This window comes from Xenopus tropicalis, chromosome 4 (genome assembly GCF_000004195.4).
Source record: "Xenopus tropicalis strain Nigerian chromosome 4, UCB_Xtro_10.0, whole genome shotgun sequence".
Lineage (NCBI taxonomy): Eukaryota > Metazoa > Chordata > Amphibia > Anura > Pipidae > Xenopus > Xenopus tropicalis.
In genome coordinates, this window is record NC_030680.2 from 34,648,474 (window position 1) to 34,674,737 (window position 26,264).

Sequence of the window (26,264 nt, forward strand, 5' to 3'; positions counted from 1 at the left end):
AAATATCCATAAACTGTCAAATATTTTGCACGTCACCCTGTGTATATCCACATTTAGGGCAGTGACAAAGAAAGATTTAGGGGGTCTTGCACATCATGCTTTTTTTTACTAGCCCAGACAGGTGCCATCAGAACTTCCAAAATCTTTTTTCATTTATCCCAAGAAGGTTTGGGTACCCACACTTTTAGGTGAGATGCATGCATTATTTAAATTGCTCTGGGTGCTTTTCTAATTTTTTATTAACTTTTTATTAACTGACTTTTTTTCATCCTTTAGAAGGAAAATTGTGGTGTTCTTATTTTGGTCTGCTTAGGAAGGGGATCAGAAGCCTTAGATGCCTTTTCCCTTCCTGAGCAGAGCAACATCAGAACACCTCTCTGTTTTTCTTCCTTCTAAGGTATATCTCTTTAACTGTACAGTCACAGAAACTGACCAACAGGTGGCACTGTTGTTACAGAATTCATATTAGCAGTTATTAAAAACTTAAATAGCACTGAAACTGAAAATAAATGTAATTTGCAAAAGTGCTGAAGCACTCCAAGCAATTTTACATTTGGTAGCAAGACACGGGCCAAGCGAATGTGCATTGAATTGTCCCGTTTTTGTGTATTTATAACAAACTTTGACACAGATCAGTAGCACTCCCATTGTACATATAATTTAATGAGCCTCTAAGTACAACCACAACCTCCTGGTTTATTTGGATTTTAAAAGGGTAAAGGCGTTCATACATGAGCTGATACACATAGGTATCTGACTAATTGGCCTGCAGCCCAACAAACTGTAAGAGTGTCCATACATTTCATGGGCTGCCTTCCTGTTTTCTGATTGTTCTGGCAGCCAGCCCAAGCAGTGTTTATTTCTTCATCTGCCAATGCACCATACACTGGCAGATATAATGCATTAGCAGATAAGATTTTCCAGCATATCCATATATTACAAGGGATCAGCAGACTGCCACACACATACCTAATACTATACAATTTTTACAGTTTTATTTTGTACAGTAGTATCGGTACATGTATTACTAGCTTCACTCTGCAGAAAGGCAGGCCAAATTTCCTTGTGGTTTTAGCTCCCCAAAGCCCATCCATTTGTGGGTCTTGTGCCTTTAAGTTAAAAAAAAAATCTTAGTTAAAAAAAAGTACAGGAGGGAGGATCAGCCTGCAATATGCTTAGGAGACACTTTCCCAATATAATACAACCAAATAGGGATTTTCTGATCTATGGAAAAATATGACCAGAGGTTAATATAGGACTATCATATGGAGTTTACCTTGACATGGGTAATGGTGGCTTAGTGATGTTATGATAAAAACTTGTGTCTGCACTTGAACGGAATGAGTTGCAAGGAAACATGGACTAAAGGTGGCCATACACGGGCAGATCCGCTCGCTTGGTGATGTCGCCAAGCGAGCGGATCTTCACCCGATATCCCCACCTACGGGTGGCGATATCGGGGAGGCATGTCGGTGAATTCGATCGTTTGGCCCTGGGGTCGGTCGGCCAGGTTAGAAAATCCCGTCGGATTGGGGACCGCATCGGCTCGTTGATGCGGTCCCCGAACCAACTGCCCCATTGCCGCTTGCAGAATTAGATCGTTTGGCCCCAGGGCCAAACAATCGAATTCACTGACATGCCTCCCCGATATCGCCACCCGTAGGTGGGGATATCGGGTGAAGATCCGCTCGCTTGGCGACATCGCCAAGCGAGCGGATCTGCCCGTGTATGGCCACCTTTAGGTATATTGATTGGATAAATACCTTACAATAGCATTCCTTTTTTTTTTTTTCTAATTTACAGAATTTCCTAACACAGAAAAAGGAGTGATGTTCTTTATGTCTCGGTAACCTCAATGGACCTAAGTCTGCTATACAGCCTGTTGTACTGTAGAATGTTCCTAAATGGAATGATGCACACTAAGGAACAAGCTAAACTACTGGAATGTCACCTGTTTATTGGGATAGCTACTTAATTCTCAGTTCCATCTTGTACTTGATGAAAGATTTGGCACAGACTTGATTGTGTTAATAATGTAAATAGCTATTAATGTCTTAAAAATTGTGCTTCAGTTTGATTCAGACTGTTTTTTTGGCAATATTTATTAATCACTGTTTCAGTTTACAAATAAATACTGATGTGAACATTCCCACAACCCAGGGCAGGAAAAAGAACAGAACAGGTGAAAGATTCCAACAATCCCCTTGTCTTTGATAGGAAGGGGTATGTTTTTACCAACCTCCCTGTCCTTAATTAGGAAAGGAAACAGCATTAAAACCACGCGAACGGTGGAGAGGAGAGTCAGTAGGACCAGGGGATTTCAGTAGAAGGATTTGGGGAATGGTGCCAGTAGCCCAGTCAAAGGGTGTGTGCCTCAGTGAACAGAGGTGTCAGAGGAGGGCACAGAAGAACTTTTTCTCTCTGAAAGGATTTTCCGAGGTGGGCACTGGAGTTATAAGAGGATCTTCACAAGCGTGAGCATCGCAGAATGTCATAAGATCTGAAGCTGCCTTAGAGACCTGCATGGGGTGGAAATAGAGGGAACAAAGCATTGTAAAAAACAAATGCTGCCGCAAGGGTTCATTTTGTGATTAGCAAAACTCTCAGAATGTAGATTTATATTTTTTTCTAGGTGGCAATTTCCATGCAAGTATATTATGTGTATTTTAAAAATGGCTGTTTTAACACTCTTTAAATTGGACTTCTGGGAGCAGCCCCCTTCTCTTTGAGTGGTAATGCTACATACCACCCTAAATAAACCCTTTCTTTAACTAAAATAGCAATCATGTAAAGGGGAGCACAAAGGTAGTTATTTGTAAGGGTGAAGCCAAACTAAGCTACTTAGTAGCAGCTACTTGTCATGGCTAGTAAACGCCAGAAAATTCCCTGCCATAGACAATACTGAGAATTGACTCTGCTAAAACACATGTAGAGACAATTATCAGTAAATGATCAGCATTGTCTAGTTTAGTAGCCACGACAAGTGTCTTCACCCTAAGGGGTATATTTATCATGCTGTGTAAAAAGTGGAGTAAACCATCACTGGTGATATTGCTCATAGCAGCCAATCAGATGCTTTGCTTTGGTTTTCTAATTGTTGAAATCTAATTGCTGATTGGTTTCCCTGGGCAACATAACCGGTAATACTTCACTCCACTTTTTACACAGCATGATAAATATACCCCTTAAGTGTCTATCCAGATGCATTTTGTTGCTGTATTCTCCATTCTAGAACCTGCCATGAGATCCATAAGCTTCCATTAACAATTAACAGACAACTCCAGCACACTACATGGAAAATGCTGTGTGTATGCATGTGTCACATAACCTCAATTATTTTGTGTTGATGTTTTTAAACATACTGACTATAGGTTTACTATGTGCAAGATAAATGATAACTATCAGACCAGAGTATTTATATTTTTGTACACACCTTTATGCGACACATGGATGCTTCGATCTTCAACTGCTCCACCATTTTTCTTGCTTGTCCCACACTCAGAGTGCTGTTCACTGGTGTGTCGCCTTTCATTGTGCTGCATAGGAAAATACATACAATCATGGATGTACTGTGTGTGTGCATAGATATAATATAGAAATAATAAATATTAAGGATATTTATTTTATTATTTATGCACACATTATATTAGCTATTGATATATATGTATATCCCAGAGGACATAAGGGCATCCCTTGGTACTGGAAGACAGGAGGTTTCATTTTAAGGTGTGAAAAGCATTTTTGTAGTGAGAGCTGTGAAGTTGTACTGCAGCTCTACTAGCAGATGCAATAGAGCATTTTAAGAAAGGTTTGGATGGATGGTTTGGAAAACTAGGCAGGTTTGACTAATGATATATAATGTAATATTGGAGTAAATAAAGCCAGATTTTTTTGGAACAGAAAAAAATCATTTGGTATATAAGCAGCTATATGCACTCCCACCTCTTTGGGCCTGGCATAGAAGAAGCTCTCTGACCATACTAAAATAGACAGTTGTGCATGGGGAGGCTACAAAATGGGCTGCTGTACATATGAAGGCATATACTGTACCTACTACAAGTAACCAGAAGATAAACTTCTAAGGTGCCTTTAAAGGAGATGTGTAAAAAAAAAAAACAAGAATGGGCCAGTGCATCCTAAATATAGAAGGAATGTGCTTAAAGAAGATGTTTAAGGCTGCTGATTTATTAAAAAAAAGTCTCCAAAAACGCTACTAGTCCCGCCCATCTGTTTCACCTGCTGCTACCTCCTTTCCCGGGTTGAGCAGGTAAGCCAGTGGCACTTAGCACACTGCACGGTAGTGTAGTGCCAAAAAAGGAAAAACATTTCTAGTTATAAGAAACATATTGATGCATATTTATTAAAAGATGAAATAGAGATGGCATCAGTGGGCATTTAAGTTGCGTTCTGTTTGCTTGTATGGGATTTACAGAAGCCAATAGGACTACACGAATCAGCAAATAGAGCGGCAGGTCCTACCGGCTTCTGTAACTATTATTCTGCAACCACAAAATTAAAAAAAGGTAACCACTATATAACATTTTTATTTATATACACTGTATGGCCAAAAGTATCTAAACACTTGCCTGTCCAACATCTCGTGCCAAAACCCAGGGTTAGAATATGAATTTGGTCTGACATTTGCTGTTAAAATCATTTCTACTTTGCATGGGAAAGCTTTTCACTAGATGCTGAAACAGTTGTTGGCATTTTGACCTCAAACACATTAGTGAAGTAGGGCACTGATGCTGGGGATCAGTCAGCGTTCAGTTGGGTTAAGGGCACTCTCTTTGTGTATGAGGGTATCATAATACCTAAACCTGAATAGGCCTTCCCCACACTGTTGCCACAAAATAAGAAGCACGGAATTATCAACAAAGTAATTGTATGCTGTAGAATTAAGGTTTGCTTTTACCAGAAACAATGATCTTGGAACTATAAAAACCACAGATTGCTGTTCTTTAGGGTTGCACCAAATCCACCTTTGGGGAATTCAGCCAAATGCTGAATCTGTCACAAGGTTTTGACTGTATCCAAACCATAATTTGCTTATTCAAATTAGCACAAGGAAATATCTAGTAGTAGCCTTAATTGTGTGACCCAAAGTCACGCGAGGATTTGTTTCGGCCAGTCAATTGGATACGGCTGAAATCCTGCTAGAAAAGGCCACGATTCGGTGCATCCCTGCTATTTTTCTTTTACCAGACTTCACAGTTGGCTTTATGCAGTGCCAGGCCAAAAGGTAAGGCAATCATCTGGCTGAAGCACACCCCCACATTGTGAAGTTAGGCTAGTGTGCAATTGCTCAGCCATGACAAAAATGAATAGATTTTGTGCTGATGTTGCTATAAGAGTTTGGAACTCAGCATTGAGTGTTAAACTGAGGAGATTATATACATATAATATTGCTCATATAAAGTGTCCCAATACCTGTGCCATATAGCTTATTTATTTAATCAGATATAAGAAAGTGGCTAAATCTCTTGGTCACCTTTTGAGCAGGGGTACCATGTATTATTTCTGTAGTTGATAGTGGTATCCCTTAATGTAACCCCAATAACTGCCCTACACCTACAGTACATGTAGACTGTAATAAAAAATATTCTGTGCACGATTCCATCTCTAGTGACACAAGCTCCACACCGCCTCATCCTGGGTTAGAACATTGTGCAAGTTAATATAAATATACACCAGCATATACACATGATTCCTTTGCTGGCAAAGATCTGTGACTGAAACGTAGCCCTGCCCTCCATCATTGCTGAATATTAACCAAGTGCTGTCATATTTTCCAGAAGTAACCATAACCAGTGCAGACAAATTCTTATTGTGGAGGGGCCCTGTAACCTGATTTACTATATGCATGCTCTTCAGCCATTCATTCTGTCATATCCATCCTCCGGTATTGTTACAACAATTCATTTTCTCCATCTCTGTGCTCAGCCCTGACTTGTGAGATCCTTTGGCCTGAATTACAGTATGCATGCTCTTCATTCATTTACTCCTGTGATATCTATCCTCATCATCATCCCCCCATGATGCATTTGCCCATCCCAGTTTCCCGCATATTCCCCTTTCTACAGATTTATCTCCACACAATTCTAGGCCATTTGCAAGGATGGAAGCTGCAGGGAGGGGCACATTACTCCCAATGGACAGCAGGCTAACATTTAATGAATAGTGCATCACTTGACATAGTGCATCCCATTACAAAATACACTCGGTGCCTTCCTTCTCCTCTGAGGTAGAAAACATAGTTTGTGGTACCCACCTGTCTGTCTGGTAGTGGAGGGATACAGGATGCTGATCAGTCGCTTTACTGCAGCTGTACCATATACACACACCCTACAACAAAGCAGAGGGGGAGGAGAAACCAACTGAAGGAGGATGGGAGGGTGAAAGGAAAGGGAGGGAGATAGAGGACTGAACGATTTAAAATGAAAACACAGTGCTAAGGTTTAGAGTGGGGTGAGGGAGGGGATGAAAAGGAGAAACAAAAACAAAAGGAGGAGAGATGGTAGGAGCGACTGCCCTTATATATTTTAATAAAATTATTACATCTTTATGTAATATCTATATTTATCTAAAACATCTTTAAATCTGCAAACTGAGCATATTATTTTTTATTATTATTATTAAATTGAATAATAAAGTACTACAATGTTTTGCAGTGCTGTATATGTGGGTACATTGCAACTAATTTAAAGGCACTCTAAAACATTGGGTAAAGAGGGCTCTTCCTGCAAGAGCTTACAGTCTAAAGCAAGCCACAAAATATAAAAGTAGGTAACAGCATGGGGAAGTTCATGTTGGCACTCTAGTACCCGGTGTGTATTAAATCAGCCTGTAATTGGGCACATGCAGAGAATTTCAGCTAGAAAATGCACGATATTGGGTTATGCAAAGCCTTTATACTGAGCAATACTGAGTAACAAAACCAAACAAAATTGTACCTAGGGTCACCATGGTAAAATACCAGCTAGGTGTTACCTGTCTGAGTGCTAATGAACATTTATTTTAATATTACATTTCAATATTACAAGATCGTAATTAGGGATTCACCGAATCCAGAATTCAGGTTGGGATTTGGGCAAGATTCGACCGTCAGCAGGATTCGGATTCGGCCAAACCGACGCTCCTGGTCGAACTGAATCACGTGACTTTTTGTAACATAAACATGGAAGTGCGCCATGCGTGCACATATCTAAATTAGAATTCAGTTCAGTATTCAGACAAATCCTTTACGAAGGATCCAGGGTTCAGCCGAATCCGAAAATAGTGGATTTGTTGCATCCCTAATATTAATCTTCTAACCCCCTACTCTAATATGATAAGTCATGGCAATATGAGAGAGCACCAAATTAAATGTCAAGCACACTGCTGTAAAAAGTAAATCATTACTTATCAGTGAAATGTTTTATTTTAGAAAATTGATGGCCTATGGTGCCAGGGGCGCTGCCATGAGGTGAGTCTCAGACGGCAGCACCCGCGAAGTTACCAGGGGATTAAGGTGGCCATACACATTCAGATTTAAGTCCGACAAACATTTGGATATTGATCATGTGTTTAAATTCAATGATCTGAAACTAACATTTAGACTAAAATTGTAGGATAAAGCCCTTAAAATATGTTCTGAACATAAAATAGTTGGCAGACACCAATCGTAAGTGACTTCCATTGCAGGTCACCCAAGGAAATCATCCAGACAAATTTTCTAACCTTTCCGATCAACTATATGATTCGGCGCACACACAGTGTCGGAAAATCATACAAAGCTAAGTCTGTCAATGCTTCTTGGCCTCTTGGCTAAGATCAAGTGTAGTATCTGTTTATAGGAGGGGAATCTGGCTGCCCCTCTATACAAGACAGACTACCTTGATCCTGTGACACTTGGACACTTAATCAACAGCACTTTATGCTGCACTTTTTTTTTACCCCAGACCTCTGACCTCTATTTTTTCCACAGGATCAGTGCAATAAACTCTTCTGGGCTTAGATGGGGGGGATGTGAGGCCATTAGACTTCTTCCCCCACAAAAAAACGGCCCAGCTGAAGTTTTGGAACCTTTTTAGATGTCTGTTTGTTTTTAAGAACCACTTAAAAGCCTTTTGGAGGGACATGGGCAAAGGAACCCCTAGCCTTACAGCAAAGGGCAGTGGTGTATTTAGCGGGCCAAGGGGGCAGGGTAGGAGGGACTGTTTGCGCTGGGTTAACTCAAAAAGATTTTTTTTTTGGGGGGGGAGCAGCAAGCCCAAGTTACGCTACTGGCAAAGGAAGTGGAGGTCTAAAGAACTTTGCCCCTTGCAGGCCTTATAGGTTGGGGAGTTAGTGTAATCCTTGGATGTAGGTAGATCTGAAGACTCTGATTCATTGCACCCTTATGGTGGGTAACCTGGAGCCTTTTTAGGCTCTGTGTGTTGTCAATGCACTTTAGTTGATGATACACTGCTCAAACATCATTTAAAAAAAAAAAAAAAACACTGACAGGCTGTCAGTGCTGCTGGAACACATGGCAAATAGATGTGGATTGGTGGGTGCTATTTGTGACATTAGCCTTGGCATTTAGTGGTAAGTAGTAACACAGCTACAATAGCATAGGGCAGCCATTCCTGCATACGATTTCGCTGCTGCTGAGGGAAGAATTCATTCTGCTGGGAGGAAGGGGGAAATCAGGCTGAGGATGAGAGAAATCAGGATGCACTGGTGCAGCTCATTGGACTGGGGTAGACTACAGCTGGGGCTGCTGCTAATTCATTGTGCTGGGAGGGGAATGGGGCCGGGGGAGGGATACTTGCTGTAGTGCTGGGAGGGGAATGGGGCCGGGGAGGGATACTTGCTGTAGTGCTGGGAGGGGAATGGGGCCGGGGGAGGGATACTTGCTGTAGTGCTGGAGGGGAATGGGGCCGGGGGAGGGATACTTGCTGTAGTGCTGGGAGGGGAATGGGGCCGGGGAGGGATACTTGCTGTAGTGCTGGGAGGGGAATGGGGCCGGGGGAGGGATACTTGCTGTAGTGCTGGGAGGGGAATGGGGCCGGGGGAGGGATACTTGCTGTAGTGCTGGGAGGGGAATGGGGCCGGGGAGGGATACTTGCTGTAGTGCTGGGAGGGGAATGGGGCCGGGGGAGGGATACTTGCTGTAGTGCTGGGAGGGGAATGGGGCCGGGGGAGGGATACTTGCTGTAGTGCTGGGAGGGGAATGGGGCCGGGGGAGGGATACTTGCTGTAGTGCTGGGAGGGGAATGGGGCCCGGGGGAGGGATACTTGCTGTAGTGCTGGGAGGGGAATGGAGCCGGGGGAGGGATACTTGCTGTAGTGCTGGGAGGGGAATGGGGCCGGGGAGGGATACTTGCTGTAGTGCTGGGAGGGGAATGGGGCCGGGGGAGGGATACTTGCTGTAGTGCTGGGAGGGGAATGGGCCGGGGGAGGGATACTTGCTGTAGTGCTGGGAGGGGAATGGGGCCGGGGGAGGGATACTTGCTGTAGTGCTGGGAGGGGAATGGGGCCGGGGAGGGATACTTGCTGTAGTGCTGGGAGGGGAATGGGGCCGGGGAGGGATACTTGCTGTAGTGCTGGGAGGGGAATGGGGCCGGGGAGGGATACTTGCTGTAGTGCTGGGAGGGGAATGGGGCCGGGGGAGGGATACTTGCTGTAGTGCTGGGAGGGGAATGGGGCCGGGGGAGGGATACTTGCTGTAGTGCTGGGAGGGGAATGGGGCCGGGGGAGGGATACTTGCTGTAGTGCTGGGAGGGGAATGGGGCCGGGGGAGGGATACTTGCTGTAGTGCTGGGAGGGGAATGGAGCCGGGGGAGGGATACTTGCTGTAGTGCTGGGAGGGGAATGGGGCCGGGGAGGGATACTTGCTGTAGTGCTGGGAGGGGAATGGGGCCGGGGGAGGGATACTTGCTGTAGTGCTGGGAGGGGAATGGAGCCGGGGGAGGGATACTTGCTGTAGTGCTGGGAGGGGAATGGGGCCGGGGGAGGTATACTTGCTGTAGTGCTGGGAGGGGAATGGGGCCGGGGGAGGGATACTTGCTGTAGTGCTGGGAGGGGAATGGGGCCGGGGAGGGATACTTGCTGTAGTGCTGGGAGGGGAATGGGGCCGGGGGAGGGATACTTGCTGTAGTGCTGGGAGGGGAATGGGGCCGGGGGAGGGATACTTGCTGTAGTGCTGGGAGGGGAATGGGGCCGGGGGAGGGATACTTGCTGTAGTGCTGGGAGGGGGAATGGAGCCGGGGGAGGGATACTTGCTGTAGTGCTGGGAGGGGAATGGGGCCGGGGGAGGGATACTTGCTGTAGTTCTGGGAGGGGAATGGGGCCGGGGGACGGATACTTGCTGTAGTGCTGGGAGGGGAATGGGGCCGGGGGAGGGATACTTGCTGTAGTGCTGGGAGGGGAATGGGGCCGGGGGAGGGATACTTGCTGTAGTGCTGGGAGGGGAATGGGGCCGGGGGACGGATACTTGCTGTAGTGCTGGGAGGGGGATCTGACTGGGGCAGGTCTCTGCCGATGCGGCCGGGAGGGAAATCGTGGAGGAGGTGGAGAGAGTGAGGGGAAACCAGGAAGCTATAAAACTGCTCGCCCGTATGCACAGTAGGTAATGCCTTTATTTGTACAGCACCTTGAGCCCCCAGAGCTGTTTCCTGGCATTTTCATGACAACGCCAAAAAGCGAGAAACAACTTTGTGCGGCATAGTACATACAATACACACAATATTGCCATGGCCTGAGCACTCTCTGTGCGTGTCTCCGCACATCCCGGCCTGCAGGTACAGTGACTGGCCTAGGGCTTCAGAGAGTGCTGTCACTGATGTTGGATAGAGATGTAGTTCTACACCATGTGGAGGGCTGCAGGTTGCCCAGCTCATACACAAGTTGACTGAACATTTCTTTTAGTGTGGGACAAGGCCATGCAAAGAAAGTTCATTTTATTGCGATATTTACATACATGCTACATAGAAACAGTTGCAGACAATACTATGCTAGTTAGAATAAAATATCTGTATAGATATAACCAGTTTTAGGGTGTGTGTGTTTCCATTGAGCAGCACGGCATTAGCCCCATAACATCTGGATGGGTACAGTGGGGCGCAAGCGGAAGGAAGAGCTCGGCCCGAACCCACCTGCGACCTGAGGAACTTATGTGCGTGCCGGACCAAACCTGCCCGACCTGCAGTTCCGCCGGGTGTCGGCCCGACCTGCACAGCACTATGGAGTATGGCCTCCTTTAGCTCCAGAGAAGAGAAAGACACAGCTGTGCTATTTACATTTAAAGGAACAGTTCAGTGTAAAAATTAAACTTGGTAAAATAGATAGGATGCGCAAAATAAAAAATGTTTTCAATATAGTTAGCCAGAAATGTAATCTATTAAGACTGGAGTGGGCAGATGTCTAACATAATAGCCAGAACTTTACTTCCTGCTTTCAGCACTCTAACCTCTTAAGGTCCCCATACACCGTAAGATCCGCTCGTTTGGCGATATCGCCAAGCAAGCGGATCTTCTCCCGATACCCCCCACCTACCGGTGGACGATATTGGGAGAATCCAGGGTAATTCGATCGTGGCCCTGGGGCCAAACGATCGAATTATAACAGCGGGTATAGGAAAAGTCGGCCTGGGGACCACATCAACGAGCCGATGCGGTCCCCGATCTGACTAGATTTTCTAACCTGCCCAATTGAGATCTGCCCAATTGAGATCTGCCCGATTTCAGGCCAGATATCGGTCGGGCAGGCCCGTCGGTAGTCCCCATACACGGGCCGATTAGCTGCCAAACTAGACAGATATGGCCCCACCTCAAGTCACTGATTGGTTACTGACTGCTAACAGCTTAGAGAGTTGAAAGCAGGAAGTACAGTTCTGGCAATTATGTTAGACATCTGCTTTATTAGATTACATTTTTGCCTTACTATATTGAAAACATTTTTTATTTTGCACAGTCTGTCTATTTTGCCCTTTTTAATTTTTACTCTGAACTGTTCCTTTAAATGGGTTGTCCACCTTTAAATTAACTTTTAGTATGATGTGTAAAGAGTAATATTCTGAGACAATTTGCAGTTGGTCTTCTTTATTATTTGTAGTTTTTTAGTTATTTCAGTTTTTTATTCAGCAGCTCTCCAGCTTGGAGTTTCAGCAGCTATTTGGTTGCTAGGATTCAAATTACCTTAGCAACCAGGGTGCGGTTTGAATGAAAGACTGTTATATGAATAGGAGAGAACCTGAATAAAAAATAAGTAATGTAACTATAACAATTAAACTGTAGAATCACAGAGCGATCGTTGTTTGGCTCAGGGGTCAGTGACCGCCATTTGAAAGCTGCAAAGAGTTAGAAGAAGAAAATAATAATTCAAAAACTGTGAAAAACAAATAATGTATGTATCTGTCTTCTATAATACAGCTAGACATGGTGTGTATTAGGGTTTTCCTATTAGCAGTGAAGATGCCCCCAGTAACTCCCCATGGTCTACTAATTCACAACACATGCTCTTTGCTTTCTGTCAGTTACCTGAGCTTAGGGACCGACTCACAATATCAGTTGAACCCTAACAATAGCTGTTGAAATCCCAAGCAAAAAGCTAAAAAAAAAAAAAAAATACAAAAAAGGAAGACCAATTGCAAATATCACTGTCTACATGATACTAAAAGTTACTTCAAAAGCGAGTGCTAACTGTGGAAGCGCAAAATGAATTTACTGTGTTTTTGGGCATCCCTACTTGCTAGGGCATAAGAATTAATAGAGTTGTGCACTTTCATTCTGCCACTTGCTAACATTAATTAGTAATGCTAAAATAATAATACAGCAGATTATATGTCCCAGTTTTAGCTTTATTAGTACATAATGTATAGGAGTTATATTGTTTGCTCGTTATATTAATGAGAGCTCTCTTTTGTCTCTCTCCCTTGCAGGCAACCCTTGGCATCATTGTCTCCCCCCTCAGCTGTCCCTTGTGGCCCTTGGCCAATCCACTAGCTTCCTGTGCTTTTTCCCCCAGTAGTAGAGGTGGGCTGTGTTCTGCCCTCTTTCTGTCTGTGCACATTTGGGAATGTCTGTTTCTCTCTCCGCACATTCACAGATACACACAAGCTAACGGATTTTTCTCCCACTGTCTGATATTGAACTGATTTGTTTGCCTGCCTATAATCCAGGGTTTAACACACATTACAAATCCAACCACAATACATGCTCCACTGCTCCATATGCACTTACAGATAGTTTCACACGTGCTGTACCATGTAACTCCCCAAAAGGGTATTTACATGTAATGTAGGCTGGATACATGGTTCTGTTTTATTCTCACAATGATAGAAATGCACAGCAGTGTGTACTCTGCGCTACTCTTACAATCAACACAGCACTGAGACTCCATGTAGCCCTGTAGCCACCCAGCAGTGCCACACCATTGTCTACCTTTTTTGTGCCATTCCAGTTTTTTTCTTTTTTTTTTTTTTTCAAAATGTCCCCCACGGTGTCGCCCCCTCTCTTCCTATGGATGGAGGAGATGGGCCTTCTAATGTTCTTGAGGGCACGACGAATATTTCTGCAAGCTGCAATTTTGCTCTGTGTCCTTCTTTTGCTACTCTGGGTCTCAGTGTTCTTGTACGGAAGCTTTTACTACTCCTACATGCCCACTGTAAAGTACTCCAGCCCTGTGCACTACCAATACAGGTGAGTATATATTAGTTCAGTGAAAGTGAACAAAATTTTAATTCCTGGTTTGTGTGTTCCAAATGTTCTCTTCTCTTCTAGCTCCACCTGTGAACCCCCGCCTGGGATCCTCTGCTCATTCCCCATGTCCAATGTGTCTCTCCTGAGGAATAATCGGGATCGGGTGAGAACTGCCTGCTTTTATGTATTTACTCTTTGGAGGCTCCATTCGTTCCTTCCAACCCATCTGAAACATAGTTAACTATGATTGTACAGTGCATAGTTCTGCATTATATAATAACATGGTCAGGCAGGTAACCCAATCCAGTCCATTGACAACGCACAGCAATTTGGTTTAAACTGTCTAGTTCACCACTAATTTCAGTGCCCTTGACCTTTTCATAAATAGGCAACCTTATTACCCATTGTTTTTCTATCTCTGAATTTTTGCCTGTCACGTTTTTTGCACATGCGTTGATTCTGCATATTTTGTCATCCAAGTGTTTTTCAGCTTGGTGGGTTGGCAACAAAACAATCAGAATAGCTCCCTCTTTAGGGGGGTGGTGAAACAGGAATCTTGGGCACTAGTGGGATTGGAATGGGGATTGTGGCCTGTGGGGGTGCACGGATCCCTGATGGGGTCTGCTTCCCACTAGTTATGCCACTTGTTACAGAATCACAGTGCTTTGGTAGCTGAAGTCAGTGATCCCCTGAGTAAAAAGTGATGCATTTACAGTATTTTAATTAGCAAGTGACCTAATTAATAAAATACATGTTCAGGTTGGTGCCTGGTGACTTGGCTGCTAGTTTAATATGATTCCTCTGTTCGTTTTTCAGGTGCTTATGCATGGGCAGCCTTACCGTATTTCCCTGGAGCTCCAGCTTCCTGAGTCTACAGTCAATCAGGATATGGGGATGTTCATGGTGACTATGTCATGTTATACACGCGGTGGAAAGCAGATCTCCTTCACTGCCCGATCAGTAAGTTACTATCAGTGAGTCTAGCAATGACTATTGATATATTTGTCTGCATCCCACTCTGATAGTATATTTATTTGTATAGGCTATGCTTCATTACAAGTCGCCACTCCTGCGCACAATGGAGACCCTGGCCTCCTCCCCGATGCTGCTATTGGGCCTTTCTGAGCAAAAGCAAACTCTAGAGGTAGAGCTATACTCTGAGTACCGTGAGGATTCGGTAAGTCTCTCTTGTCATATTTACAAATTACCTTATTCATACTTGGGTTTGATTACATTCCCCACTCATCACAGAGCAATCATGTGGCCCAGTGTTACTATATTAACATGGCCATCCCTACATGGGCCCCCAATTATTAGCTCATCATTCACCTGGGCCCCAGAGTGGTGGGCAGTGCAAACTAAAATATGGGCCCAAATGATAAAAATTTCCTGCACCCATAGTTACACACCTGCTTTGCCCCTTCCACACAAATTGCACTATTACATCTCTTCTGCCATAGGGACTCTGACTGGCTTACCCACCTATTGTATCTAATTTCCATGCTCATGCAAATATTCATTTCCATCACTTCAACTCTTTTCTCTTTCTGTCAATCGCATTGTTTTTACCCATTCTTACTTACTTCTGAAATTATCTCTGTTTTCCGCAGTACATCCCTACTGTGGGTGCAGTGATACAGATACAGAGTGTCAGGATACAGATATACAGTGCTGAGCTCAGAGTGCATGCCTACTTTACAGGACTGAGGTGAGTCTTACATCTGTAAATATCAAAAAGACTCCATACTTACTCTGTAAAGGTGGCCACACACGTGGAGATTTCCGACGAAAGATCGTACAATCGGCCACTAACCGTTCAGGGCTGAAACGGCAGATGAGGTAGAAACAATAGGATTTCTACCTCCTTCTGCCGATTCAGCCCTGAAGGCAGATTTTGATCAGGCGCCTTCTATGGCGCCCGATCAAAATCTTTTAACCTGGCCGATCGGCGAGTCGACCGATAACAGCAGCCTCCTGCGATATCGGTCGACTCCGATGTGCCATACACGCACCGAGTATCGTACAAAACGGAGTACGATATTATCTGTGCGTGTATGACCAGCTTAAGTGTTTTTCTGTCATGCCATATCTATTTTCTGAGTGTTCTAACTGCATGCCTGGGTACTGGATGTGGCCCCTAAAGCCATATCCGTAACTTCAGCCTGCCTATGGGCAACATAAATGCTTTCTCTGACAGAATCATTTTTATATATACCTCGCATATATATGTTATATTAAATAATTGACCCATTGCATTAAGGAAGATGGACAGCATTGTAAAGAAAAGGTGTATAGCCATAAACAACATTTTGACCACTTCTATAAGAACTCTATAAGAACTCTTCTTTATGCATATTGTATTAGAGCATCTGAAACCTTAGTGTTTATTGTCATTATTCATTTATGCAGTGTTTTACAGACACCTATCATAGAAAAATTGTTTCCTAATTGTTGCTATTTTGACAAGAAAATGCCCCTCTTGGGCACTATACTGCCTACAACAGGAGGCAGCTCAAAGCTCACTCATTATGTGCATGCGTGTGTCTCAGCATGGTTGCCTGCCCTGAAGGCACCCCCCCATTGTAGGGACATACTGCTTGCGAGGGTCATTTTCATGCAAACATATTTTTGTTTGGATCAAATTTTTTTCCATGATTGGTGCCCTGGATTTCAGCATATAAAAATTTTGGTTCAGAAACCAGAATTCCCCTTTAACTTACTGGTGCCTGACATATTCGCTCCGCCCACTGACTTTGACTTTCCCTGTCCTTTAAATTGTCTGTGTCATACAAAAATGTAATGTTATAGCTAATTAACCCCTTAATACACAAGATTGTTATTGGCCTTAAGTGCTTTTGTACATTGTGCATGGCAAGCACTGTCCCAGAACAGGTCATCAATTATTTATAATCTGCATGTTACTTTCAAAGCCCCAGGAAGTGAAACAGATGGAGATGGGCTAAAAGGAGCCCAAGAGCAAACATAGCACTGCCTCAAAACCAAAAATGAAAGGCTTTGACCTTTACTTATGGCATTATAGGTGGAGACATGCAAATGACTCCTTAATATGTCAACTGTGCCCAACTATGCATCCAGAGCCGCTGGTTTAAAAGCACAGATAAAGCCTAATAGTTCAGAGCCATATATCCAAACTTGACAGCCTGTTTCAGGCTCAGGATCAGGATCAGCTGAGTGTGCATAGCATGTAGTACAGGTCTGTAACCAGTAGATGTCTTAAAAGTATGTTCAAACACACCTACCATCTTTGATATTGCTTCGACTTTTATATTGACTTTTTAGAGCAGTTTTTATATAATGCTCCCCCAGTGGCAGTCAGCACCTAGAAATTATTATTAACAGATGACAATTACTGGATAGTGGGGAGCAATATGTACTATGTAAAGGAACTGCAAATTTTAACAAAGGATTAATGAAGACATGCTGCGTCTTCTGTTTTGGACCATGCTAGCAGGGACGTAACCACAGAGGAAGCAGACCCTGCAGACCCTACTGGCAAAGGGGGGATGGGCCCGGATGCAGTCGCACCTACTGCTCCCCCAGAAGTTGTGCCACTGTGTGTAGAGGGCCCAGTAAGACCTTAATTAATAAGCAATTTTAATATTTCTTGGTAGAATTGATTAATTTATCAATGTTTTGGGGCACATATTGAATTTGTTGTGGGACCAATAACACCACAGCCAGTGGTGCAGACACCATGGTCGCGCTTGGGGGTGGTGTCCGGGCAGCAGGGGGGCCCAGAACGCGGGGTCTGCTGTACCCTAGTTCCCTTTCCCCACACTGTACCTTAAATATACCGGTACAGTTGGGGACAGGGGAGGAGGGACTGGATGTGACCAGGTTACACCGTTGACCACGGCCTTTAGAAACGAAAATCTGTGCCCCCGTAGCTCCCCATCTTTTCTTCTGCTGACACTCTGCACATGCTCTTTGCTGCTGTCAGTTACCTGAGCTCAAGGACTAATTTACAAAATACAGTAATATATAGTTCAGTACAAATGCAAAAAATGACGGCACTCACAGGGCTTTATATGATCATAGCTCAAAAAGTCGATAATGACAGAAGGTTTCCTTACAAGGTTTTTATTGATCCTTTTTTTTGGATCCATAAAAAACCTTGCATGGAAACCTTTTGTCATTATCGACTTTTTGAGCTATGATCATGTAAAGCCCTGTGAGTGCTGTCATTTTTTGCTTTTGTATATTACTTTTCTGCGCTGGCACCCAGGTTTCAACCCCCATCGCATGGTGTGCTACCTTTGCTGGGACTTTATATAGTTCAGTATATATAAAATACAGCATTTCTAATAATTTGTTTTTACTGTATTTTTTAAAGGTTAAGCAAGTTTAAAATAATATTGGAAGGTGCATATATACAGTTCCAAAACTCACACCACAGTTAAGGGACACAATTGTTTTTTTTTTGTTTGCTCATCGCCAGTGAGCAGATTTATCAAAATGTGAGTTTAGAGCTTAATATATTTAAAACGCACCCATGTTCTGCTCCTTCCTATGGGATTTTTAGAAGTGTATTTATCAAATAGTCATTTCCAACTTTCACCCATTGATAAATACGTTGCTAACAATCCCATAGAACTGAATGAATGGGTGAGTATTTATGTGTTAAGCTCCAAACTCACATTTTGATAAATCTGCCCCTAAAACTGGCCATACACCCACCGATATCATACAAAACCTCGTTTCCCACCCCCTTCTATAACTGTGTCATGTTAATTTCATTTTTAACCCTCCGAGGGCCGTGTCATGCAAGGGCGAACTCTATAAAGAAATCTGGATTGTTAGGTCTGTTGATTGAGATAAACGGTCAGTGAGACGGTAACACTCTTTGCACATGGCTGCACATTGCTGTAATGAGTTGGCAAGAATTAATCCCATCAGCAGATCCGCAGACAAAGCAGATGGGGCAAAGCAATTGTACAGCCGTCGTTATGCATTTGTCAGAGTGCGGGGTGGGGTCTTAAACTCCATTGCAACATTTCCCAGAAGGAAGCTTTCAACACTGTTTAGAACTGTGAATTAACAAACTGTTTGTGCTAGTACAATACAGCCTGGGGTCTGGCTAAATCCTTGTTAAAGTGAATGGGTATTGGCGAGACTCATGTGACCCAAATAAGTTGTTGTCGTTAGCACATAGCTTATTTTCTTCTTATTAGATAACCTGGTTTATTCATCATTTATGAATGTGTACTTTATCCCACAAGGTTCATTTATGTGCATTATATAAATACACCAGATCTGTTAGTGTACATGGGATATTATTGGGGGGGGGGGTTAGTCAACGTGGTCCCCTGGGGGATGAGGGGCTCTGGGGTGGCAGCCCCAGTGGGCATCGCACACCGCAGTATAATTAAATTATTATGAGTTGTATGACACCTATGATATTTTAGTTTTCTGAAATACAGATAACATTTGCGCAAGACCCCACATTATTTTATCATGCACCCATAGACTGGGTGAGCTATTCCCTTATCAGGCTTCTAGTGTAACATTTGGCCACATCTTATCACATCACTTCCATTCCTGCATCCTACCTTTTCATAAGCCAAGAATCAGCCTTTATGCTGGCACCAGCCTTCTTCCTTGCCACAGCCGGCACCATTGCACTGGCCCGGGTGCAGGTGCATGTTGTGGATATCGGCGCAGTTCATTTCAGCACTAAATCCACCGCTTGTGCCTGCACCCTGACCCACACAGTGATTCCAGGTGCGGGCAAGAAAGAAGACAGATGCTGGCATAGGGGCAGTTTCTTGGACTGTGTTTATCAGCAGATTGAGAATCCACCATGTGTGGTGCTATCCTTAGATTAATCTCCCTGAATATTCCAGACCGGGATTATTCAACAATACATATTTTTTTAAAAATGAGCCGTTTAATTAAAGTTTTCATGTTTCTTTTCTGCAGGTACCTTCTGTATAATTTTCCCATTACATCAGCTGTGATTGGAATATCCAGCAACTTCATCTTCTTGAGTGTCCTAGTTTTTCTTAGTTACTTGCAGTGGGGGTTTGGCAGAACCCGTCTCCAGGTAAGAAGAGTAGGAATTTATAGATATATTAGACCAGATATGACTGTGATTCAAAATAGGCCCTGGCATTTCAGGTACACAGAGGCCCAAACCAGCCTGACAGTGCGACAATACAGATTGACAAAGAAAATATATAATGTATTGTCGGGGCTGGAGGAACCTCCATTCTGAGAGTGACTTGTAATTTAGGATGTTCACATTATAGTCTTCCCGCTCTTGTTGTACTACAGGGCAATGAATCTGTCATTTTACCACAAGGATCAATAAAATATGAGTATGTATGTGCTTGGTTGATACAAAGTGGCAGAGAAAAACATTTTATGTACTTTTATTTTTTACAGGATATGCAAGACAGGACAAGAGATAGTAGAAGGGCAGATACTCGTCAAGAAAGTGTTTCTCAAACAGGTAAAAAATAAGTGAATACATTTTTTCCATTGTTCCACCTCTGTGTATGTAATAATGACTGTTTACTAAAGTGAAAATATCAGGCAGCATGCTAGCTGATATACAAGTTAATGTCTCCTACATATATTCATTTGAAACAATAAGATGTTATATCTTAGTGTTTCAAATGGATGTATGTTGGAGCTTATGAATTGTATTTCAGGGACATTAACCTCCCCCAGATATAAATCCACGTGAAATAGTGGCCATACATTACTAGATATTGGACCATGGGGCATTAACTATGCTCAAGGCATAAAGGCTGGAATGACCCAGTGCAAAAAGAACAGGGCAGTACATGTAAAACCTGTTTGTGAAGTTTTCTGCATATTGTATGTTTGTAATAATGGAATGACTTTTTATAATATTTCTTCAGGCTGCTTTCCTTGGCTATAATAATGCAATTTCCCCTACTGTTACATATTTCCCTTGTTGACCCTTGGTCTTGCTGTTTTCCAAAGGAGTGATACATATATTCATGATCCTAGACAAAAACCCTGCAGCATGACTCTTATTTACCTAGTAATCCTAACAAAGTCCAAAAGGCCCTGGGTGGTGTATGCAATGCATGTTCAAACAGAGAGCAAACTGCAGGGGACTAGCAGATGTTCCAGATTTTAAATGCACTGTAGCATACTGGCCGATCATTATTCATATGGGCTCACCCTGCCTGGTCTGATTATGCTGATTAAATTATTATATATTAAATATGCTGATTTAATTATTACATAAAATATAGTCAACTTTTCTAGCAGCCCCCAGATTTGAGATGTGCATTGTACCATCTTTGTGTAGGACAGGATCTTTCATTAGGTGGTTTGTGAAATCTGTTTTCTGTAGCTTCTCTTCATGTTTCCTACTGGTCATTTCCCAATAAATGACAGCTCTGAAAAATCAGCCTTTGCAGAGAACGGCTGCATAAACTTATTTTTCTGTTGCCGGTGGGTTTTGTGGGGGAGTGAATTCAGAGATATTGACTATGATTCCAGATGTGTACAGGAACACAAGGCCACCCCTTTCCCAATGAAAGTGCATCATTCCTATACCAGACAGATGCTTTCTAGTCTGATATCACTGGGGCTCATTTTTAAACACTGGGCAAATTTGCACATAGACAGTAACCCATAGAAACCAATCAGTGGCTGTTTTTTGTTTTTTTTGGCAGGTTAAACATTGAAAGCAAACATTTAATTGGTTGCCATTGGTTACTGCCTAGGTGCAAATAAGCCCAGTGTTTATAAATAAGCCCCGCTGTGTTCATATCCTTTTGCAAAAAAAACTGTGTCCTGTATTAATCTGTTTTTTAAAACTATTGCCAAGGAGTATAATTTATCTTAAGTGTGAACTTCCCAAAATAAATATATTTGTATGTATGTCGTTATAACTTTTTCTGTATTTGATACCCAGTGTATCTTCTGTGCTTGATACTATTGCCATTAGTTTATTTTCTTTCTGCTTTTGTTTACTCAGTCTGCCCTTCGCCAGGTCTCCCCTATGGACAAATGTCAATTATATTTTGGTTGTAAATGTCACAAAAATATGAACATGTGACATGTCTTTTCCAACTCTTTTGTACGTGGCAGTTCTGAAACCAGTGCAATTAGCACAAGAACTTATTAATTTTCCCTGTAGCATCAGCTTCTATGTCAGATGATCCCCATTTTCTACCTGATAATTTTCAAGGACCCCCAAGCTTAGTTTTTCAACAGCTGCCCAGAGCACACTGAGCATAATAGTGTTACCAACACTTCTAACAAAAAACAAAATGGAGAGCTCCTGTGACAACTTTGAAAGGTCTGGATCATTACTACTATAGAGATGCTAAACCTTTAGGCTGGTGCAATAAGTTCAGTGTATAAAATATGGCATTTCTAGCCATATTCATTTTAAGGGTTTAGTTCTCCTTTAATGAGCAAGACAATCGGTTGAAATTTTTGCAGGGTGCCTATGACAACATGAACAAGTATAGGTTTTGATAGGAAAAGAGGTTCAGGAAGAAGTGGAGGAAAAAGGCAGAACATATAGGGAGGATGGAGATGAGGAACGGCTTATAGAGTGCTTGATCGAGGTTGGCAGAAATAAGAACAGATGGAAGAAGGTGAGGAATGTAGATTTGATAGAATGTATATAATGTGAGGTGATTAAATTTCCCATGGAGGATGCTAGTAGGGGCATGTTGTAAGTGGCTGTAGATTGCTGGTTGGTTTAAAATTGGTATGTGAAAGAGTGGTAGGTAATGGCTGCTATACAAAACATGTTGGCAGGCAAGTATTGACTGAATCTTTTCTATTCCAGATGACAAAGACCAACCAGATACAGAGACTATTGGACAAAATGACTCCGGTAAGGATTCTAATATATTGTATATATAATTTCCCTGTGTCCAAATCTCTTTTTGGTCTTGGCAATTTTTTCCACAGAGTTTCAAACAAAGGAATGATTTCCATTGCCAGTAATATGTTACTGCTGTTTTCTGAATATGAAGTTCCTGTTGTATTGATTATATCAGGCCTAACTGCTGATGGCAGCGACATAGGTAAACTGTATAAGTAATCTATTTGTAAGGCAACTTCTGGAGTCACATGGTTAAAATTCTTATATAGGGAGACTGTTAGAGGCTTCAAGTAGCTAAGCAAGAGCTGGATTACTGCAGGTTGGACATTCCTGTCCTATACACTTTCAGCCCAGTCCTCCTCTCTATGTGCCATGTCTGGTTGTTCAGGTAAGAGCATTCACATGGCTGCCCATCACACTGCAACGCCATCATGAGCAATTAAAAGACCTCATTGTTAGAAGCATAACAAAGGTACATTGTGTGTGATTTTCCTGGAGTGCAAGTGATCATTATTTCTGGCACAGGCCTTCTTCCAAAGATGTGCTGTACCCAGAAACAACGCAGTTATTTGTACTATATTTTCTCATAGGTGGTAAGTGTGTCTGTGTTAGTCCAGACACTGAAAATGCCTTGGCCGCACTTGCAGAGTAAAACAAATATTCTTGGGTCTGTCCTAGTTTGTTCAGTCATTGTACAGATAGTATAACAACATACACTATAATGCATGTGATCTAAGCATAGCTAATATTTCTTCTTACAGATTCACAGGGAGCTCAACAAACAGACACACGCGAGGTGCAAAATATCAGTGCTGATATGGATACAGAGAGCAGCTCTCAGTTCTCAATGCTCCGCCATCGCAGCACACAAGGCAGCAGCAATTGAAGAGAAAGTGACATTGGATTGTTGCCCTGATTCCTTTGGTAGGCCCACGACAAGGGTTCCATAAGTGGAAGAGAGGGGAGAGGAGCCAAGAGATGTTAAAAAGAGGAGCAGTCATAGGCCACAGGGGTTCATGGTTCTGTGAACCTTAATCAATGACAGTTCAGTGAGACTGGTCAGGATATCATCATGGAGATAAATAGACTCCTGAAGTGAATATGTAATACAATGACTGACTTGTTGTCAGGGATTGGGTATAAAAGTAGAACACTTTGATGTTATCCACCTCTGGTGTTGATTATTTCTGTCAGAGCATCCTTTTTGCTTTGTCTGCCTTCTGTTCTATCTCCCTATCTATTTCTTAATCATTTGCTGCCAGTCTCTACTAATGTAACTGTTTCCCTCACTAGCAATTTCCTCTATAATACTTCTCATTTCCTGAGAACACCCCTGTCATTTTCTATTCTTCCATTTCTCTCTCATTTTCCCCATGCAGTCTTTCCTGTCCTCAGTTTCCTGAGCTCGCTCACTTCATAACTGGGAATGTTCAGCTTTATGAAATTCTGATCACATTTCCTACCAGACAAGTGTAATGCACACACGCCAGCGTTAATACCACATTCTCCCCTCACAGTTGCAGTTATGCTGAACCACAACCTTCCGGTTGACATGCTGCCATCAGTGCCTTGGGATATAGATCCTAAAACCCACACCCAGAACACGTTCTAACAGAGCTCCCCAAGGGCATGGGTTGTTCGAAAATTGAAGACTTCAGGCTCCACACATTACTAATTCATAATCTCTGTTTTAGAGTATACAGGTACAGCTAGTTACACTGTAAACATCCATAAACAGAACTAACTATTACACAGTATATCTACAGGCTAGAGTACACATATTTTTATCAATCCAACTATAAATTCTGGGGTTTTCCAAGCATTTTTTACTCACCTACTGAGCTGGAGTTTGCTTGGCCAGCAAAACACTGCATGCCATTGGCCTAGGGCTTATGCTACGGGGCTGCCCCTCCTGGGGGAACCAGGAGTAATAATGGGAGGCTTAACCTGAATGCCAGTTATGGTAAGATCTGGGGAACATGCCTCCTTAGGCAATTAAGGTGAGATCTGGGACAAAAACTTATTTACCCTAGGGGGGGCCATGACCAAAGTCTGGATAACTGAACTGAAGGTCTGTGCAGCATATTGGTATGTGTATAGGTAAAAGACTGGTATTGCACAAAAGTACCCTGAAAACAGAACATTTCATCATCAATTCTAAATTTGTAAATTATTTAAAGAGGAACTGTCATGGCTATATAATTTACCCAAACTATAGCATATATTTTGTAAAAAAAATTCTTACAGTTTTTGAAATACATTTTTTTCCCAACCAAAAACAACCCATGACTATAGGGCTTTCTAGTCCATTTACTCTATTTGGAATTTGTTTGTAAACCTGACAGTATATGCACCGATAAACAATTTTGGTTCGTGTATGGTGGCCCACTGATACAAAATGATATCAATCCCCAAACCGACCAACAGCCATAGCGAATGGCTATGTCGGAAAATTTTATATGCCCATGCTTTATATCTACCAGTGTAAGGAGGTAGATATCAGGGGCATTTGTTAGCCCCTGGCAACTCTGAGGTGGTCTTTCTGATGCTTCCCCTCCGCACTTACCTTTCAGAGCTTTGGCACAGGTGGAGAAAGGGCAGCATTGCTAGTGCAGAAAGGGCAATCGTTATCTCTCCCATTACTCCCATTATACTAAAGCACGAGGCTCTGAATTTGTCTTGCAATTGTGGCGTTATTTCTGCATGTGAAGCAGCTAGTTTCAGCTTTATTTCTGGCACCCATTTAGTTAAAGGAACAGTAACACCAAAAAATGAAAGTGTATAAAAGTAACTAAAATATAATGTGCTGCTGCCCTGCACTGGTAAAAGTTGTGTGTTTACTTCAGAAAGTCTACTATAATTTATATAAATAAGCTGCTATGTAGCCATGGAGGCAGCCATTCAAAGGAGAAAAGGCACAGGCACTTAGCAGATAACAGATAAAACACTATTGTATTCTACAGAACTTATCCGTTATCTGCTATGTAACCTGTGCCTTTTCTCCTTTTTTCCAGCTTAAATGGCTGCCCCTGTGGCTACACAGCAGCTTATCATATAAATTATAGTAGTGTTACTGTAGCAAACACACCAATTTTACCAGTGCAGGGCAACAGTGCATTATATTTTTATTACTTTAAGGCTCTTTCATTTTTTGGTGTTACTGTTACTTTAAGCTTTCTACTCTTCTAATAATCTTGTTGAACTTTTTAACGCCATTGCAAAAGATAACGGTAATGAACAGTTTATATCAATTGTCTATAAATTCTGTTAATGATTAGTAATATATTCATATATTATCAAAATTGTTTATAGCCAATGAATGAACAAATGATTTCCATTTTGTATTGACATGTTATCAACTAATTCACTAATGAGGTTGTTCTTCTCCAATTAGACCCACTAATGTTCACTGGTGATCACATTGCTTCATTGCACATTGCAAGTCATTATTGTCCTCTACTGCACATTAGTAAACAGATGCCTAAATCCATAATGTTTCTGTATAACTGAATGTATCTTTTTTTTCCATAAGGACCAAGCATATTGTAGAGGGTTAGAAAGCTGGAACATGCATATTGCAGGCACGACTGCCGTGTATGCTATATAATGCCAAGCCAATGTGGCTTTAGTGAATTGCTAAATAGTACTGGAATGTTGCACTGCCTTTGTGTTGACCTATTTGACCAAATGGGCACATAAAGCAAATCTTACTACTGCAAATAAGATATTGGCAGAGTATCTTAGCACTACCTGTT

General features: G+C 42.5%; 2 protein-coding genes and 1 pseudogene across 5 annotated transcripts; 2 read left to right on the forward strand and 1 right to left on the reverse strand.

The window, feature by feature from the left end:
• Nucleotides 1–2,084: 2,084 nt before the first annotated feature.
• On the reverse strand, nt 2,085–6,325 carry gng3 (guanine nucleotide binding protein (G protein), gamma 3). The gene is made up of 3 exons (NM_001171609.1): nt 6,272–6,325; nt 3,434–3,536; nt 2,085–2,519 (listed from the first exon to the last, which is right to left on the reverse strand). Exons 2-3 carry the CDS (start codon nt 3,530–3,532, stop codon nt 2,391–2,393), a joined length of 228 nt encoding a protein of 75 aa, NP_001165080.1. The 5' UTR covers nt 3,533–3,536; nt 6,272–6,325; the 3' UTR covers nt 2,085–2,390.
• Nucleotides 6,326–7,786: 1,461 nt separating this feature from the next.
• Nucleotides 7,787–7,929, forward strand: LOC116410684 (annotated as a pseudogene).
• Nucleotides 7,930–10,456: 2,527 nt separating this feature from the next.
• bscl2 (Berardinelli-Seip congenital lipodystrophy 2 (seipin)) lies at nt 10,457–23,673 on the forward strand. 4 transcript variants are annotated; one of them, XM_031900640.1, is made up of 11 exons: nt 10,457–10,594; nt 11,046–11,212; nt 12,905–13,664; nt 13,746–13,827; nt 14,481–14,624; nt 14,707–14,841; nt 15,275–15,372; nt 19,605–19,728; nt 20,070–20,136; nt 22,471–22,518; nt 23,271–23,673. In XM_031900640.1, the coding sequence occupies exons 3-11, from the start codon at nt 13,453–13,455 to the stop codon at nt 23,393–23,395; spliced, it is 1,035 nt and encodes a 344-aa protein (XP_031756500.1). In that variant the 5' UTR covers nt 10,457–10,594; nt 11,046–11,212; nt 12,905–13,452; the 3' UTR covers nt 23,396–23,673. The 4 variants fall into 4 exon arrangements, with proteins under 4 accessions (XP_031756500.1, XP_031756501.1, XP_031756498.1 ...); XM_031900641.1 differs by having other exon boundaries at nt 10,457–10,590; XM_031900638.1 differs by lacking the exon at nt 11,046–11,212.
• The last annotated feature ends 2,591 nt before the right edge of the window (nt 23,674–26,264 follow it).